Raw genomic sequence first — 16,916 nt, 5'->3', positions numbered from 1 at the left:
CCATTGCAAAGGTTGATTTTTTTTTTCCCTGGAGTTGAGATTTAAACCTTTATTATGAAAAAAATGTCAGGGAAGACATTTGGGTCAGCCAGGTACATACATTGGTGGTTTTATGTATACTGTATATATGAGTGTTTGTATATATATATATATATATATATATATATATATATATAAAAATAATGTATGTGTTAGGCTCCTTTCACAGGGTCCACCTCTGTAGGCGGATCCGTGCTGCTCAGCGGGGGATCGATACACTGATCCCCGCTGAGCAGGCAGGTGACAGCTCCCTCTCTGCTCTGTGTGCAGAGAGGGAGGTGTCAGTGCCCCGCTGCTCTCTATGGTGAGATCGGATGAGAGCGGACCGCCTGTCAGCTCTCATCCGATCCCATCCCCTGGATGGATGGAAAATAGGGTTTCCATCCGTCCGGATTTCACGGACAGGATCGGATGTGGATGGCAGCGGGTGTCAGCGGACATGTCACCACTGACATCCGCTGCCCCATAGGGATGCATGGAGGATCCGATCAGATCTGCCTAAAAAAACTGACAGGCGGATCTGATCGGATCGTTCGTGTGAAAGGACCCTAAAGCCCCATACACACGATCATATTATCGAACGATCTGTCATCCGTTTTTTGTGGCATGCTAATCTGATGTGGAAAGTGAAGAGGTTATTTTCATACGAATTTTCCCCGTACGACAGAATTCTACTTCAGAAGTGATGTCATGTGTTGGATTGCTTTGTATGTGTTCTTTCATCTCGGAGCATGCCTAGTCTTGCTCTCAAGATTTTTTTCCGTCAAACTGTACTAATGAAACGAAAATCGGACGTTGTGTTGACGGACAATAAAAATTTTATAGCCTGCACATCAGGATTTTTTCGGCCGAAAAGTCTGAGTTAGCTGTCGAAAGCACCATACTAACAATCCAAAAATCGGTCGTCGGACGAAATTTCCCCTTCAGATTTTCTTATCGTGTGTACGGGCCTTAAATGTGAACTGCCTGATAGGGGGCAAATTAATCAGTCCTAACCTGTGCACTCTATACATAGGTGTAATGATCAGGTGTGGTTACACACATTTTGGCATGTTTGTCCTGGGCGCTGGATTACCTTGTCCCAGCACTGAGTTGCACAATCATTTTTTACAGTCTAATTAGTCAATAAAACTGTGGAGTTGGAAGGAGAAAGGAACATTTTTACTGGAGGCAGAACTCTCCAGAGGCAAAGCAAAACTCTGACTAAGGCATGATGCAAAATGAGAAAGTGAAACTGTACTGTAACTTATCAGTTATATTATTAAGGATATAAAAGTAAAATGGTGCTGGAAAGGCAATAGACTTCAAATCATATAAAAAGTTAATGAATAACTTTTATGAGTGTTAATTTTCTGCATCATTTCCATTTCAGCTTCCATGTATGATTTACGGATGAGTCTTGACAGCGAGGAACTGATTGTTAACTTTCAAAATGGCACAGTTATAAACATCACCAGCTTAACACCACAGCCAGCTGGATCTATAGAAAATTTCAATTTTACCCCGAAAAATATCACTATAAAAAATGGAACTGTACTTTATTTTAGCTTGATTGCCATAGACAAGGTAAATCAAAAGTCAGAGCCATCTAACTTGGCAAGGGCAATCATGTTCATACCCCCTCCACCACCTCCACCACCTCCACCACAGACAACGCCTAGACCAACAATAAAAGGTCCAGGAGGTTCAGCCATGGCAGTAACTGGAACATTATTCATTGTCATCCTCACTCTTGTGATAGCAATCACTGGCTTTCATATCTGAGACACAGTCGTCCAAGAAAAGAAGACTTTATGTTATGTTGTCTGGAAAACTGATGAACAAGTATTGCATTCTGCTGATGTTAACCCGCAGAGGAAATGAAAGAAGCTGTGTTAGTAAATTTACAAAGGACACGTGAGACAATAACTGCTTGAGAATTGCTGAAACATTAGGCTTAAAATCCCCACAAATGTATTACTGTGCAATAAACGCTTGCGCTGTGAGCAGTGAGAAACTCAAGCATTAACATGTTGTAGCTTGTGCATAAATGACAAGCTTTGGATGGGATTTGGAGGTCTAATTCAACTGACCTAAATAAAAAAATGTGGGTCTATAGGGCAAAATACTTTTTATTCCAAAAAGTTTTAAATCAATATAGTGATTTCTTCTGAAAATTGCGGTTCTTAAGATAAATGGCATTTTTGCACTTCAGTGCACAGGAATGTTTCCTAAGTGTCAGTCAGCCCCAATTGTGATTGAAGTGGGGAGACCTAGACATGCTACACAGGGAGACAAGCTAACAAGAGAAAAGAAAAGCACAAGGTGAAACAAATCAAGGCCATGCAACTGGTGGCAATTCATCTCAGGTGTATATATAGGACAGTATGTGTTTCAAAAGAAAGGTAAAACATTGGTGATGGATCACCACTTAAACAAATATGGAGAAACAATGGTTCAAGAAATTTTAAATAGTGTACAAAGTTAATCATCCCCCTGCATTTTGAAGCTTCCATTGCTATCAGTTTAATCTCATGTATATATATATACTATGAAGTTTACTTATTATGGCAGCCGAATAAAAAGCCTAAAAACGTGCAAGCCACCCATTTATACTCAACATTGCTATATATCTCCATGAATAAGTGATCTAAAATAGTATCATGTACTATCTAAGATCTTTTATGACCACATTCCTGGACACTTTTCAAGTCTTTCATCTATAATGTCATTTTTATTGCTTTCTGACCTATGAAAGTAAATAGCACATCTCCTCTGATATCTAATTTTATGGACACATCTGTTTGCAGTTTTTACAGCTGGTTAGGAGAGTCTTTTGAGAGGTGTGGATGTACAAATTAGGAAAGTTTTTAATACTGTATTTTCTGGCGTATGAGACTACTTTTGAACCTCAAAAAAATCCCCCAAAAATGGGGGGGTCGTCTTATACGCCAAGTATAATATCTCCAAGGTAACCCAAGTATAAGTATTACCGGTAGATGAAAATTAGGGGGGTCGTCTTATACGCCCAGTCGTCTTATACGCCGGAAAATACGGTACTTCTCTTTTAGAAATTTTTCCATTATAAAGCCACGATCACCTGAATTACCTGTTGAAGCTTTCCTAAAATGTTGTTTAGAATATTATCTTGCACTGCACACTAAACACTGGAAATTACTGTTGAATCTGGATTAAAAAAAGATATTTGGCTAGACTGTTTTAGTAATGACTACTACGTATTGACTTACTCTGCTTAAAATGGATATAGTCATTGTAAAGCTGGCCATAGACATTAGAATATGGATGGCAGACCAATTTCCTGTAGAAACACAAGCAACTGGGCAAGTCAAGCATTTATTTTTGTGTCGATAGGGAGGGGCAATAAAGGTGCATAAAGACACATTTAGCTTTTTATCATAGGAAACAGTAGCTTTATGGTCACTGCCCAATCCATCAGAATCTGGCCTGGACCAGCCAGTGGTGATCTCATGTCTATGGGTATCTTTACTATTGCTTTAAATGTGAACATTACCTTTTATCTGCCTCATGTATAGTATGCTCAAAAAAATATTAACTGATGTCTACAGTTTTACCCTAAATTTGTGTTTGAATGTAAGCTTAGCAAAAGCTTCTTATGCTCAGAGGAAATTAGCTTTTTTGGCTAGTGGACTATCTGCCAACAGTTATTGTTACTACATGTCATTCTGATTATGGTGGGGAACAGTGTTAGTGCCATGCGCAGAAAATATACAAATGACACAAATTTATTCTATTGGTTGGTAATAGTATTTGAAGAATAAGGATGAGAACATTGACTGATTAAAGCTCAACTAAACCTTCCGTTTATATTCATCTAAACAAATTCCAGGTGCATCACAATAATAAAAGGTGTTCAATACCTTTCAGATATTTTTCTATAGAAAGCAGTCACAGCCAGAGTTGAAAGTCTATCCCCTGCCACCATACTGTAGAATGTGGTCTTTGATTTTTGCGTAGAAGGAGTGGTCTCTCTGCAGAGGTTCAACATGTCCCCTGCTGAGTCAAACCTATAGCTTTGCAATCAGCAAAGCTCATTCCCCACTTCAGCAGGGAATGTGTTCTTTGTACCATGCTGGCAGAGGACAGGCTTTTTACACTCTGGCTGTGGCTGTTGTAACAAGTGTATTTCACCTGTTTTAAAATAAAGGTTCAGTTGAGCTTTAGCTTTTTACCACTAATGATTCAATAACTGTCATACACCAGTCTACTACAAGCATACCTGCCAAATGTCATTGTTTAACTGGAGCTTAAATGATTTTCAAACCTTTTTAAAAGTGGCTTTTTTTCCAGATATAGGCAACTTTGAAAGATCTGCACCTGAAGGTACAGATCCTGATGTGGCTTAAGGAGAAGTAAGCTTTTTTGGCCCTACTTCTATGGATCAAGGGAGTGAGGATCATTCTGCACTCCTGTGACCCATTTGCAACCAACAGTGGGCTAAAGCTCGCTGTTAGCTGACATCACTCAGCTGGTCTAGGCTCTGGCTCGATCCCAGATTTTCAGTCAGGATCCAGCTACATGCCCAGCTACATGGACTAACAGCTGGCTCAGGATTTCAGTGAGCTGCTGAGAGCCTAACCCCTCTGCACCTGCCCCCTTCGCAGCCCAGCGCTCCAGTGCACACGGGAGGAGCAGAGCTAACTAAAGACTGAGAGCCGAGCAATCAGCGGCCTTTGATTGCTCAGTTCTTACTCTTATAAGCCGCGGGGGAAAGACGCAGCATCAGATCGATCCTGCATCCATCTTGGCATGTATAATTTTTTTAAAGAACCTATACTTTTCTCTTCTCTTTTCATTTTGGTTGCTTATGTTGCATAATCAATGTTGGTTGCATATCTTCTAATTTAACATTTTAAACTGTGATACAAATGTATAGTAGTGTTGGCTACCACAAATCCTCAGTGTAATTGCTACTGCCCCAAAAAGCTGTATAGGTACTGCTACCTAAGGTGTAATACAGACAACAGTAAACAGACAGGTTATAAGCCAAGGTTCACACTATGCCGGTTTCCCAGCAGCCACATTTGCATGGGCACAACATTTTCCAAAATTGCAGCTGCAGTGCTATGCAGTCCCCAGCATGGGTAACTCCGCAGTTTCAAGTGCATGGGGATTCCATTAGGAATTAATAAGAGCAGAGTGTTTTTGCTGCAAGTGTGAGAAAGCGTATGATTTATATACGATAATGATTTTGCAGTCCTGCACCTGCAGAAGTGTGAACCTAGCCTAAGACTCAATTCACATCTGCTTCATGCCTATTAGGTGCGTTGCCATTGAACTCTATGTATAGTTTTGTTGAAAGCTCAAAAAGATGCAGCAAGCAGGGCTTTTTTCATTGCACTGCACCTACAATGTACAGGTGTGAATGAGACTTAGTAGAAAAAGTGATATGAAAGGTTAAAAAAATGTATATTTTTATATAAGATGTTTGCATAGTTTTTATCAATTTTTTTTTTGTTTTTTGAAAAATCTTTGATCCAAATGTTTAAAATAAAAAACTGAAACTTTTAATAAAAATGTGTATGCTTGTTTAATTTCCTTAGTGCATATAATATATTTGGAAGAGTTAATTGTGATACCAGTCAACATCAGTAGCTGTTCTGCTTTCTGATAAAAATAAGAACAATTTGAGAATTCAACTGCAGTTCTGGTTTGTCCTATATTAGGGCAAGACATGCATGCTTCTTCAGCAGATTGCTCCTTTTCTCATTAAGCTCAAATGCAGGTATAACTAATTAACTAATTTTTCCAGAATTTCTTGGTTTCCCACAACCTTATGGGCTGCCGAGCACACAGAGAATACACGCACTCAGCAGCTCATAAAGACCCCACATAATAAGACAGAGGTGGCAGGGCATGTAATATTCAGCCAGTTGTACAGATTTCCAATGTTAGGCAGCCCATTCGTCATTTTTTTCATTCAGCCATTGGGTTGAATGAATAAAAAAATGACCTGATTCCCCCATCCACACATTCAAGGTGAATGGGAGAATCACTTCCGCTGAGCTATTATGATCTGACAGCGGAGAGACTTCCCCCTCCGTCAGACCACACTGACTATAGCCAGCTGCGATGATTGTGCGTAAATTTTCCAACAGGTTTGTTGTACAGAAGTCAATCAGTCCTTGCTGAACCAGCCGAATTTTGATCCATGTCTGGCCAGCTTTAGTCTAATTGGCAGGAGTCCAATAGCATGCAGCTTCCTCTTCTCTCCCTCCCCTCCCTCATCTTTTCCCTTTTCCTCCTTTCCTTCTCCACTTCTCCTCCTTTTCCACCTTTATCTTTTGTTTTTCACTCTCTCTCATAGAAGAAGCATTGTACCACTATAATCCCCAATTGGGTAATAGTGGGACAGTTGGTGCATACTCTGAATCAGATGGGTTTTCTTTTGGTTTAGACCAGAAGAGGTCTTGGAGTGGTATTGTCCTTTTTAGGCCTTCTCCTGGTAACATTTCCATATCGTACATTTAGACTGTCCCGACAGTGGATGTAAACATTCTGTTCCATTTGGCTTACTTTTTTTACAACCTATTCCTTCTGGAGTTTTTGATCTATGCAACTTTAGCCCTGGCGGCTTTGTGAGAGAGCCCTGAAGTGGGTGATACTTCATAAGCATTGTAACTGAAAACTGGATGCACAATTAGCATCTTAACTTTTGTGTCTTAACCACTTAAGCCCCGGAAGATTTTACCCCCATTCCGACCAGGGGGTATTTTGCGATTCGGCACTGCGTGACTTTAACGGACAATTGCGTGGTCGTGCGACGCTGTACCTAAACGAATTTGGTGTGCTTTTTTTCCCACAAACAGAGCTTTCTTTTGGTGGTATTTGATCACCTGTGCGATTTTTTGATCACGCGCTATAAACAAAAAAAGAGCGTCAATTTTGCAAAAATAGCAATATTTTTCACATTTTTTATATGAAATTCCCCCCCAAAAAAATGTAAAAATCTGAATTTTTTAACATTTTCGGCCAATTTGTTTTATGCTACCTATGTTTGGTAAAAAAAAAATTGCAAAAAGCGTATTTTGATTGGTTTGCGCAAAAGTTATCGCGTTTACTAACAAAGGGAAAGATTTTTGTCATTTTTGTTGTTTTTTTTTTAACGCGTAATGGCGGCGATCTGCGATTTTTTTCCGGTACTGCGACATTGCGGCGGACAGATCGGACCCTTGACTGACATTTTTGACACTTTTGGGGTTACCAGTGACATTTCTACAGTAATCAGTGCTATATATATGCACTGTTACTGTAAAAATACACTGGTAGTGAAGGGGTTAACTTTATTTGGGAGGGAGGGGCTGTGTGTGTCCCTAGGGGCATGCTTTCTACTGTGATTGGCTGTGGCTTGAGCTGTAAGGACACTGATCAACGGATCTACATAGTAGATGCATGTGATCAGTGTCTTTACAGCGAGGAGAATGACAGGTGGCTTGTTTACACAAGCTGCCTGACATTCTCCCTCTCCCCCGCCGATCGACGAGTGGCCGGCGGACATCGGGTCCGCTGGTCACACGCGCGGGGGGGTCCGTGACCACGCGGGAGCGCGCCTCCGGCGGCGCGCGCTCGCTCCCTAGACCCTCACAAGCAAGCAACGTAGCCCTACGTTAGTTTGCCTGTGAGGGGTTGACCGCCGACGTAGATAGTCGTGCGGCGGTCGGCAAGTGGTTAATTTGTACTGTGTATACACTTCGACTTATCATTCTCCTAATAAAAACAAAGAGAAAGAACCCCCTTATATTTGAATTGCACCAAAAGTAGTGCATTTACTAATTTAAAAAATGCACTGCAACCAGATTGCATGTTATTGTGGTACCATGTGCTCCAGTGCAGGCAAAGACACGGGAGATTCACTAAAACTTGAACACTCAGAATTTGGTGCAGCTGAACATGGTAGCCAATAAGCTTCTAACTTCAGCTTTGACAATAAAACCTGAAAGCTGATTGGTTACCATGCAGAGCCACACCAGATTTTGCACTTTCCAGTTTTAGTAAATCCCAACAACTGTGTTTGCAATCTGCAACTGGGGTGTCATTAGGAATCTGACACCCGCAGCAGATCGCACCCACAGTGTGTTTGGAACGTGGTTTGGGCAATGCTCACAGAACATGGGTTTCCTGCACCATGTTCCACTGTGAATGAGCCTGCAGGGATTTTTCACATGGATGTTGTGATCAGATGCACCTGTCAGTTTTTTAGGAGCATTTGAATGTAAGCTTAGTCTATGGGCAGGGGGATGTAAACAGATATGCATCAATTTAAACTGGATTACCTCCAAGTAAGTCTAGGTAAAAAGAAAAAGAAAAGAAATGGAAGAGGTTTGTGTCCATTTCCAGTTTTTCTAACCTAAATGTGATTGAGGTAAAAGGATATGTAGCACTGTTCCCTTAGGGCTTGCTGTGCAATGACTTCTTGGGCCTACTCTGATTTCCTGCAGACAGTCACTTAGGGACAATTCACTCATCCATCCTTACTCCCAGTTGCTCGTTACTCAAACAGTCCAGGGGATTTGGTTTTATATTTACTGTGGAATTTGGATGGGAGAAGGGAATAGTGGGATACTCCAACGTGAACTATTCACAGTTCATAAGGAAAGCTTTCTTTTGGCCTCACCAGGCTATTTATGGAAGCAGACACACTGCATTAACCATACTGTCACTTGTATGGAAGAATTAGGTCTTCTTGCTCTCTCTAGCAGCAGACTTGATGCAACTACATTATCTTCAGGACACTCTCTAGCATCCCCTTGGCTGACACCCGACCACGGACTCTTCCAGCAGAAGGGGTGGCCCTCTCAGAACAGGCCCCATTACACAGATCTGTACTCAATGTAGGCAGAATCAGATCCTGCAGTGTCTCCCTTCCAATCAGCTCTGCAGGACATCTGGGTTCAGCTACTCGCTGCTCTCCAGCCCTCAGATCCACCACCTGAGGCTGCATGACAGCTTCTACAGAGGAGGGGCAGCCGCCCCCTTTCTCCGAGACCCAACTCTCTAGCTGAAAGACCCTGAGCACATCTGCCCTTAGTATTTATTCAGTATCCCAGCATGCAACGAGGCACTTTCCTCTGCCAATCACCAGGGCTGTACTAAATGCCTGTGCACTCATTTGTCACTTTTCCTCCCACTGCCCAATAGGCCTCCCTATAGGACCAGTGTGAAACACTTCAGACAAACTGAGCTGCACCTGAACACCATGAGCAGACCTCACTAGCAGATCCTGCTCTCTGGTAGGCATAGAGTAATGTAAATTTACCTGGCAATCTGGTAAGCATAAAAGATCCAAAAATTATAATCTTTCTTCTGGCACCTACCTAGGAGGTTGCTACAGATGTAAATGGATGCAAATAAGAAGTGGCTAGATAGACACACACTTAGAGATATTTGTCTGAGCGAAGGAGGCCCTGTCACTTTCATTTGGTTCTTTTTTTTATTTTATATACAATGTAAGTCCATCTAAATTTGCTAGTACATCTAATACTACCCTTTGACCAGGTTGACAATACTGCCATCCAAAGGTGTCTCCACTAGCACTACTCCTCCATCCAGAATTGTGACACCCGAAAGACAGGAAGTGCATTACTGGTTAGATGACCAGGTAAAAATAAAAGAACAATAATACAGTCACCCGAATTTTAGCCTACCAGTCCATAGAAGTGATGACTACATCAGTTTTTTTTTTTCAGGCTTTTTTTATTTTCTGCTGGGGATCTTGCCAGTAACACACTTTCTGTCCTTGGGTAACAACATTCACTGTACTCTGTCTAAAGAGGAGCAGCATTGTCATCCTAGGACAGGAAGTACATCAGGACTATAGAACATGTCCCTCTCTCCTTGTCTCTATAACATATGTGGAATGTGTTCTAAAATCCAAAGAAGAGAACTGGTAAAATCTAAAAACATTGTCTTCAATTTCCGTGCTCAAGAAGTTGTAAGAACACTGGATACGTTGTATATGACAGGATTAACAGGTATTTTCTGCACTTGCACAAAATGTTCCTATTATTTGTAGTCTGATACACTTTTATCCGTGAGGACGTCAGGTGACGAAACTAGTAGGGTGGGGATAGGACACCGGCAAACACCGTTTAAGTCACACTCCACACTCGCGGCTCCGAGCTACAGCCGGAGTACAGGATATATATGTGATCGATCCCAGTGTTAGGTAGACACATCAGAATGTGAGTGCAATATATTTATTTTTTAATAAACAATTTGGATTTTAAACAAAATCACACTATTTGGTATCCTTCCTTCTCTTATTTATTACCCTTATCTTGCAATGTCCTGGCAATAACCCATCCATGGAGAGTGGGGGAAAATCCAAGTTCTGAAATTAGATCGCTCTGTTGGAAAATGTTTATCAAGCACAATTGCTGATTTATAATTTGACCAGCTTCTCATCTGGTGAGTCAGTTTTGGGGGAGACGGTGGAGCACATTGAGCGTTATTTTCACGAGTTATCATTGAAGACATTATATCGATTGAATTAATAAGATCATATTTGGCACCCTTTCAACTTGGGACTTTTTGGATGGACTTATTGATTTATCATCAGATTTATTCACTTCGTCTCTTATCACTAGCTTCATGAACTGTTTATGAGTTTTTTATGAATTGATTGCAATATTTTTAATTTTATAAGATATTTTTTTGTTTGTATATTTTGCACTTGCATTTTTTCAGATAGGAGTCTTCATATTTGTATAGATATTTTTGGGTGGTTTATAACATATAGGCACTTAGACACTTTATAGCACTGTAGTGTTGGCATTTTTGCACAATACATACGGCACACAGCATTTATCCTTTTAAGATTATTTTTATAGTATGAGATTCATGAGGGATATAGGTTTCACCTTTTGATTTACACTCTCATACACTATTTTTCGCATACTTATTTTGCACATTAGCACTTTTATATATTCAGCCAATTTCGGAGGAGTACAAATGTGCGCTGATCAATCCCCGCTGAGAAAAACGGAGTCCGTCGGCAGGACGGACCGGTCTGAAAGGGACCTTACTTGCTCTGTTGCAGAGAGCAGCCCTGATCCTCCTCTTCTCGGGTCCCTCTTCTGTGATCCTGGTTCCTCCCTCCTGTTGAGTTCCCCCACAGCAAGCAGCTTGGTATGGAGGCATCCGAGCCGAGTCACAGCTCCCTGTGTCCATTTTGACATGGAGCCCCGCCCCCTCTCCCCTGATTGGCTAGCTGACATTGATTGACAGCAGTGGGAGCCAATAGCACCTCTGCTGTGTCTCAGCCCTTCAGGAGGGAGAATCTCGGACAGCTGAGACACTCGTAGACATCGCTGGACTGAGAGGGACCTCAGGTAAGTATTAGGGGGGGCTGCTGCACACAGAAGGCTTTTTATCCTAATGCGTAGAATCAGTGGCGGCTGGTGTGTTGGGGGTGCAGGGGCGCTGCCCCCCCTATCCATGCATCCGGCCCCCTAATCTGCATGCGGGGCACCGGACTCATGGAGTTCAATGGGGATTTTTTTTTCTGAGTCACCTGATTAGAGCCAGAGGCTCTAATAGGCTTCCGAAAAGGGAGGACCCGGGGTGCAGAGCAGTGCGTCCAGAGCCCACCCATTGTGTGACAATAGCGAATGAAAATTCACTATTGTCACTCGGATCCTCCTCCAGGCCAATCAGGTAGCGGGTCCGACACCCGCTTCCTGATTGGCCAAAAGGCAAAAACCATGCCATTGGCCGAGGAGTTGATGGGAGGACTCGAGGAGACGCTGGGGGACTGAGGAGAAGCCGCCGCTACATCAGGTAAGTTCTGGTCTGGGGGGGCACGCTACGCTACGCTGGTCACTCTGCATTGAAAAGGGGCATGCTGGTCTCTCTACATTGAAGGGGGGCACACTGATCTCTCTGCATTGAATGGGGGCACGCTGGGCTCTCTACATTAAATGGGGGCACACTGATATCTCTGCATTGAATGGGGGCACACTGATATCTCTGCATTGAATGGGGGCACACTGATATCTCTGCATTGATGCGGGCACACTGATCTCTCTGCATTGAAAGGGGCACGCTGATCTCTCTGCATTGAAAGGGGGCACGCTGGTCATTCTGCATTGAATGGGGGCACACTGATCTCTCTGCATTGAAAGGGGGCACGCTGGTCATTCTGCATTGAATGGGGGCACACTGATCTCTCTGCATTGAATGGGGGCACACTGATCTCTCTGCATTGAAAGGGGGCACGCTGGTCATTCTGCATTGAAAGGGGGCACGCTGGTCATTCTGCATTGAATGGGGGCACGCTGGTCATTCTGCATTGAATGGGGGCACGCTGATCTCTCTGCATTGAAAGGGGGCACGCTGGTCACTCTGCATTGAAAGGGGGCACGCTGGTCACTCTGCATTGAAAGGGGGCACGCTGGTCACTCTGCATTGAAAGGGGGCACGCTGGTCACTCTGCATTGAATGGGGGCACACTGATATCTCTGCATTGAATGGGGGCACACTGATATCTCTGCATTGATGCGGGCACACTGATCTCTCTGCATTGAAAGGGGCACGCTGATCTCTCTGCATTGAAAGGGGGCACGCTGGTCATTCTGCATTGAAAGGGGGCACGCTGGTCATTCTGCATTGAATGGGGGCACACTGATCTCTCTGCATTGAAAGGGGGCACGCTGGTCATTCTGCATTGAATGGGGGCACACTGATCTCTCTGCATTGAATGGGGGCACACTGATCTCTCTGCATTGAATGGGGGCACACTGATCTCTCTGCATTGAAAGGGGGCACGCTGGTCATTCTGCATTGAAAGGGGGCACGCTGGTCATTCTGCATTGAATGGGGGCACGCTGGTCATTCTGCATTGAATGGGGGCACGCTGATCTCTCTGCATTGAAAGGGGGCACGCTGGTCACTCTGCATTGAAAGGGGGCACGCTGGTCACTCTGCATTGAAAGGGGGCACGCTGGTCACTCTGCATTGAAAGGGGGCACGCTGGTCACTCTGCATTGAAAGGGGGCACGCTGGTCTCTCTGCATTGAAAGGGGCACGCTGGTCACTCTGCATTGAAAGGGGCACGCTGGTCACTCTGCATTGAAAGGGTCTGGTCTGCATTGAAAGGGGGCACGCTGGTCTCTCTGCATTGAAAGGGGGCACGCTGGTCTCTCTGAATTGAAAGGGGGCACTGAAGGCCCCTTTCACACTTTTGTGAGCTCAAAGTCACACAATTTTTTACAGCGTTTTTTGCCACAAAGCAATGCCTATTACATTATCCTGTTTGCACCACCCCAAAAATTTGCGTAGAATGCATTAAGATAAAAAAAAACCTTCTGACTTTACAACCACTTTAAGATTTTTTTTCTCTTTCTTTTCATCTGGTGATCTGGCCAGTATCACCCCTCCTCTTTTAGAGTGCCCCCTGCTCTGAATGAAAGAGAACAAGGGGGCATCTTTGGACAGCAACAATGTCAGTCTGGTGGGAGAAGAGTGTTAAATGCACTAGCAGATTTAGATGTACAAATTGAAGCCAAACTCCAGCCAATACTTTATAAGCAACTTAGGTAGGGAAAGTGAAGTAGGCGCTGGTATAAGTGGATATTGGGTGTAAAATGTTCCTTAAAGGAATGGTGCTATGGGGTCAGTGTGTGTTTTTGACACAATAATATGTGAGTGATTCCTTAGTGAAAACATTTTTTTTCTTCAAATATAAATAAAATTAATCCAAGCCCTCAAAAGAGGATATGGGACAAAAAAGTTAATTAAATATATTATTCAGTGGATATAATACATAGAAGGTGCATCAACCTTACTTCCACAATTTCAGTGCCCCAATTTTTGCGCAAAACATATATAAATAATAATAGAAAGCAGCACTGATTACCATTAGCCACAAGGTGGAGCACCCGAATGAGGAATATAGTTTTGTCATATCACTGCACAAACTTTAATCACTTTTAACAATTTTGTATAATTATCGGCTTGAGACCCGCAAGTGTTTGAATATAAGGAGGAGTGAGGAGAAGGAGGAGTTTTTCCTGTATTATTTCCCATTTCCATTGTAAATACTAAAGAGATGAGATGTGGAGGAGTTTGATGGAGGATTGATCCACCCTATTTGAATAGGATCAAAGGAATTTGAGGTCTGTGTGACCTGGTTGAATCTGGTAAGCAGCATTGATTACCATTAGGCATTAGCCACAAGGTGGAGCACCCGAACGGAGAATATTGTTTTGTCATATCACTGCACGAACTTTAATCACTTTTTACAATTTTATATAATTATTGTATATACCGTATCTTCAAATTTCTATTATTATTTATATATGATTTGCACAAACATTGGGGCACTGAAATTGTGGAAGTAAGGTATATGCACCTTCTATGTATTATATCCACTGAATAATATATTTAATTAACTTTTTTGTCCCATATCCTCTTTTGAGGACTTGGATTAATTTTATTTATATTTGAAGAAAACATTTTTTTTCACTAAGGAATCACTCACATATTATTGTGTCAAAAACACTTATAAACAAACACTTTATAAGCAGTCACAGCACAAGTTTTGTTCCTTTTGGGATAAAGGTTTTGCATAAATAAATAAATAAATAAATAAATAAAAGCTGATCATTGAAAGCACCCCTTTCAATGGTAAATGTTTTTTTTTCACAACCCTTCAACGATATCTGCAGGACAGCTTGGTCTACTGAAAAATAACAGACTTACTGGCTAGATCACCAGGTGAAAATAAAGCAAAGAACGCCTAAACAAGAAATCTACCACATCCACCTAATCTAAGAATTAGAAATTTGCAATAAAACAAATGTTTTGGGTTTACGAAACAAAATAAATGTTGGGTTTAATCCCACTTTAACGCAAGCTCACAGCTGCTGCTATTGGTTTTTAGAGCTGGAAAAGTGCTGTAAATGGCTGTACTGTTGTTCCATTCCCTGATCTTGCTGCAGTAAATTGGCAAAGTGTCTTTTATTGACTACTGTAGCTAAGGAAGCATCTAATCATCTATGCTTGATTAGCTGCAGTGGAGGGCAGGAGGTCTAATACACCCCTGATGTCTCCATAGAGAAAACAGGTCATGATAGGGCACTGCTTTACTGTAATTAACAATTGCACAGCCTTTTTTCCCCACAAATAGAGCTTTCTTATGGCGGTATATGATCAACTCTGTGTTTTTTTCTTTTTTTTGCACTAAAACCAAAAACAGATCGACAATTTTGAAAAAAAAAAAAAACAATATTTTTACCTTTCTGCTATAAAACATATCCAATAAAAAAAAAATGTAAAAAATCTAATTTCTTCATAAATTTAGCCCAATTTGTATTCTGCTACATATTTTTGGTAAAAAAAAAAAAGTGTATATTCATTGGTTTGCGCAAAAGTTAAAGCGTCTACAAACTATGGGATATTTTTATGGGGTTTTTAGTTATTTATTTTTTTTTAATAGTAATGGCAATTTATAGCGGGACTGCGATATTGCGGCTGACAAATCTGACACTAACTGACACTTTTGAATCTTTTTTGGGGACCAGTGACATTATTACAGTGATCAGTGCTAAAAATATGCACTGTCACTGTACTAATGACACTGGCTGGGGGGGGGGGTTAAGATCGGGGCGATCAAAGGGTTAAATGTGTGGCCTTAAATGTGCTTGGTTACCGTGGGGGGAAAGGCTTGTACTATGGGAAGGCAGAAATCCGTGTTCCTGCTTCGCAGAAACACAGGATCACTACCTTCCCTACTGACAGAACAGCAGTCAGCCTTGTTTACATGGGCAGACTGCCGTTCTGCCTCTGTCCCGAACGATCAACGGGTCCTGCTGACTGGCTCCCGCTGTGCGCGCCCCAGACCGGGAAGTACTGGATCACATACAGGAACGTGATCCTGCACAGGAGAGTCACCTTACCACCGTATATGTACAATGTAAAGTTGGCAAGCGGCAAATCTTCAACTGCAATGATGCTGCACATGTGATCAACCATTGGATGGTTTGACAGCTTGGTTGAGAGCACAACCAGTGTGACAGTTACATTCCCTGAATGTGCCAGGAATTTAACTGTTTTTTGAAACTGTTAGGCCTCGATCACACCATGGCGCAGAGCTGTCAGTTTTTCTGCATGCATTATGCAAGGGCATAAAAAATTGTTCTCTATGTGCCTTGTTCACACCAGAACACTGGTATCAACGTGCAGATTTTTTCGCAGGAATCTGAAAAATGTATGCAATCTTCTGCATAGGAAAAAGCTGACATGACATCAACATTGGTATGAACAGGGCACATAACTGACGCCCATAAAAACTGATGTGAAACTGATGTCTCTGCAAGTGAAGTCTGCACAGTTTTTCCATCAGTTCCCAGTTTTCATGCACGTATGGTGTAAATGAGCCCTTAACCACTTGCTGACCGCCCCACGCAGATTTACTGCGGCAGGGCGGCTCGGCTGAGCATAATAACATAGATCTACATGATTATATGCAAGCGGTCTCGGCTGTGTGAGCTCGCGGCTGGTGCTGCGCTCACGCTCTGATTAGACCAGACCGCTGGAGGAGCGAGCTCGATTGCCAATGGCCTCCCGCGATCTTTGGGGAAATTGACAGGAGAGCGGCCTGCCTATGTAAACAAAGCAGGCGGCATTCCTGTCAGACAGGCACAGTGAGATGGTGTGTTTCAGCTAAGCTGAAACACATGATCTCTGTGAGCCTGTCACAGAGCCCCCCCACACACACACAGTTAGAAAGCACATTCAGGCTTACTTTTAATCCCTTGATCACCCCCAGTGTTAACCCCTTCCCTGCCAGTGTCATTTATACAGTAACAGTGCATATTATTGAGCACTGATTACTGTATTAATGTCACTGGTCCCCAAAA

General features: G+C 42.4%; 1 protein-coding gene across 1 annotated transcript in view; it reads left to right on the top strand.

Moving 5' to 3' along the window:
- The window catches only part of LOC309561725 (calcium-activated chloride channel regulator 1-like), a 49,234-nt gene extending 47,005 nt beyond the window's left edge, over positions 1-2,229 (top strand). Inside the window, exon 15 of the mRNA XM_082265718.1 lies at positions 1,412-2,229. Coding sequence (XP_082121844.1) covers positions 1,412-1,803 — 392 coding nt within the window. The 3' untranslated portion in view covers positions 1,804-2,229. The remainder of the gene's footprint in view (positions 1-1,411) is intronic.
- The last annotated feature ends 14,687 nt before the right edge of the window (positions 2,230-16,916 follow it).

This window comes from Pelophylax lessonae (genome assembly GCF_965119305.1).
Source record: "Pelophylax lessonae genome assembly, chromosome: 8".
NCBI classification, from domain to species: Eukaryota; Metazoa; Chordata; class Amphibia; order Anura; family Ranidae; genus Pelophylax; species Pelophylax lessonae.
This window is presented reverse-complemented; position numbering and strand designations above follow the sequence as displayed.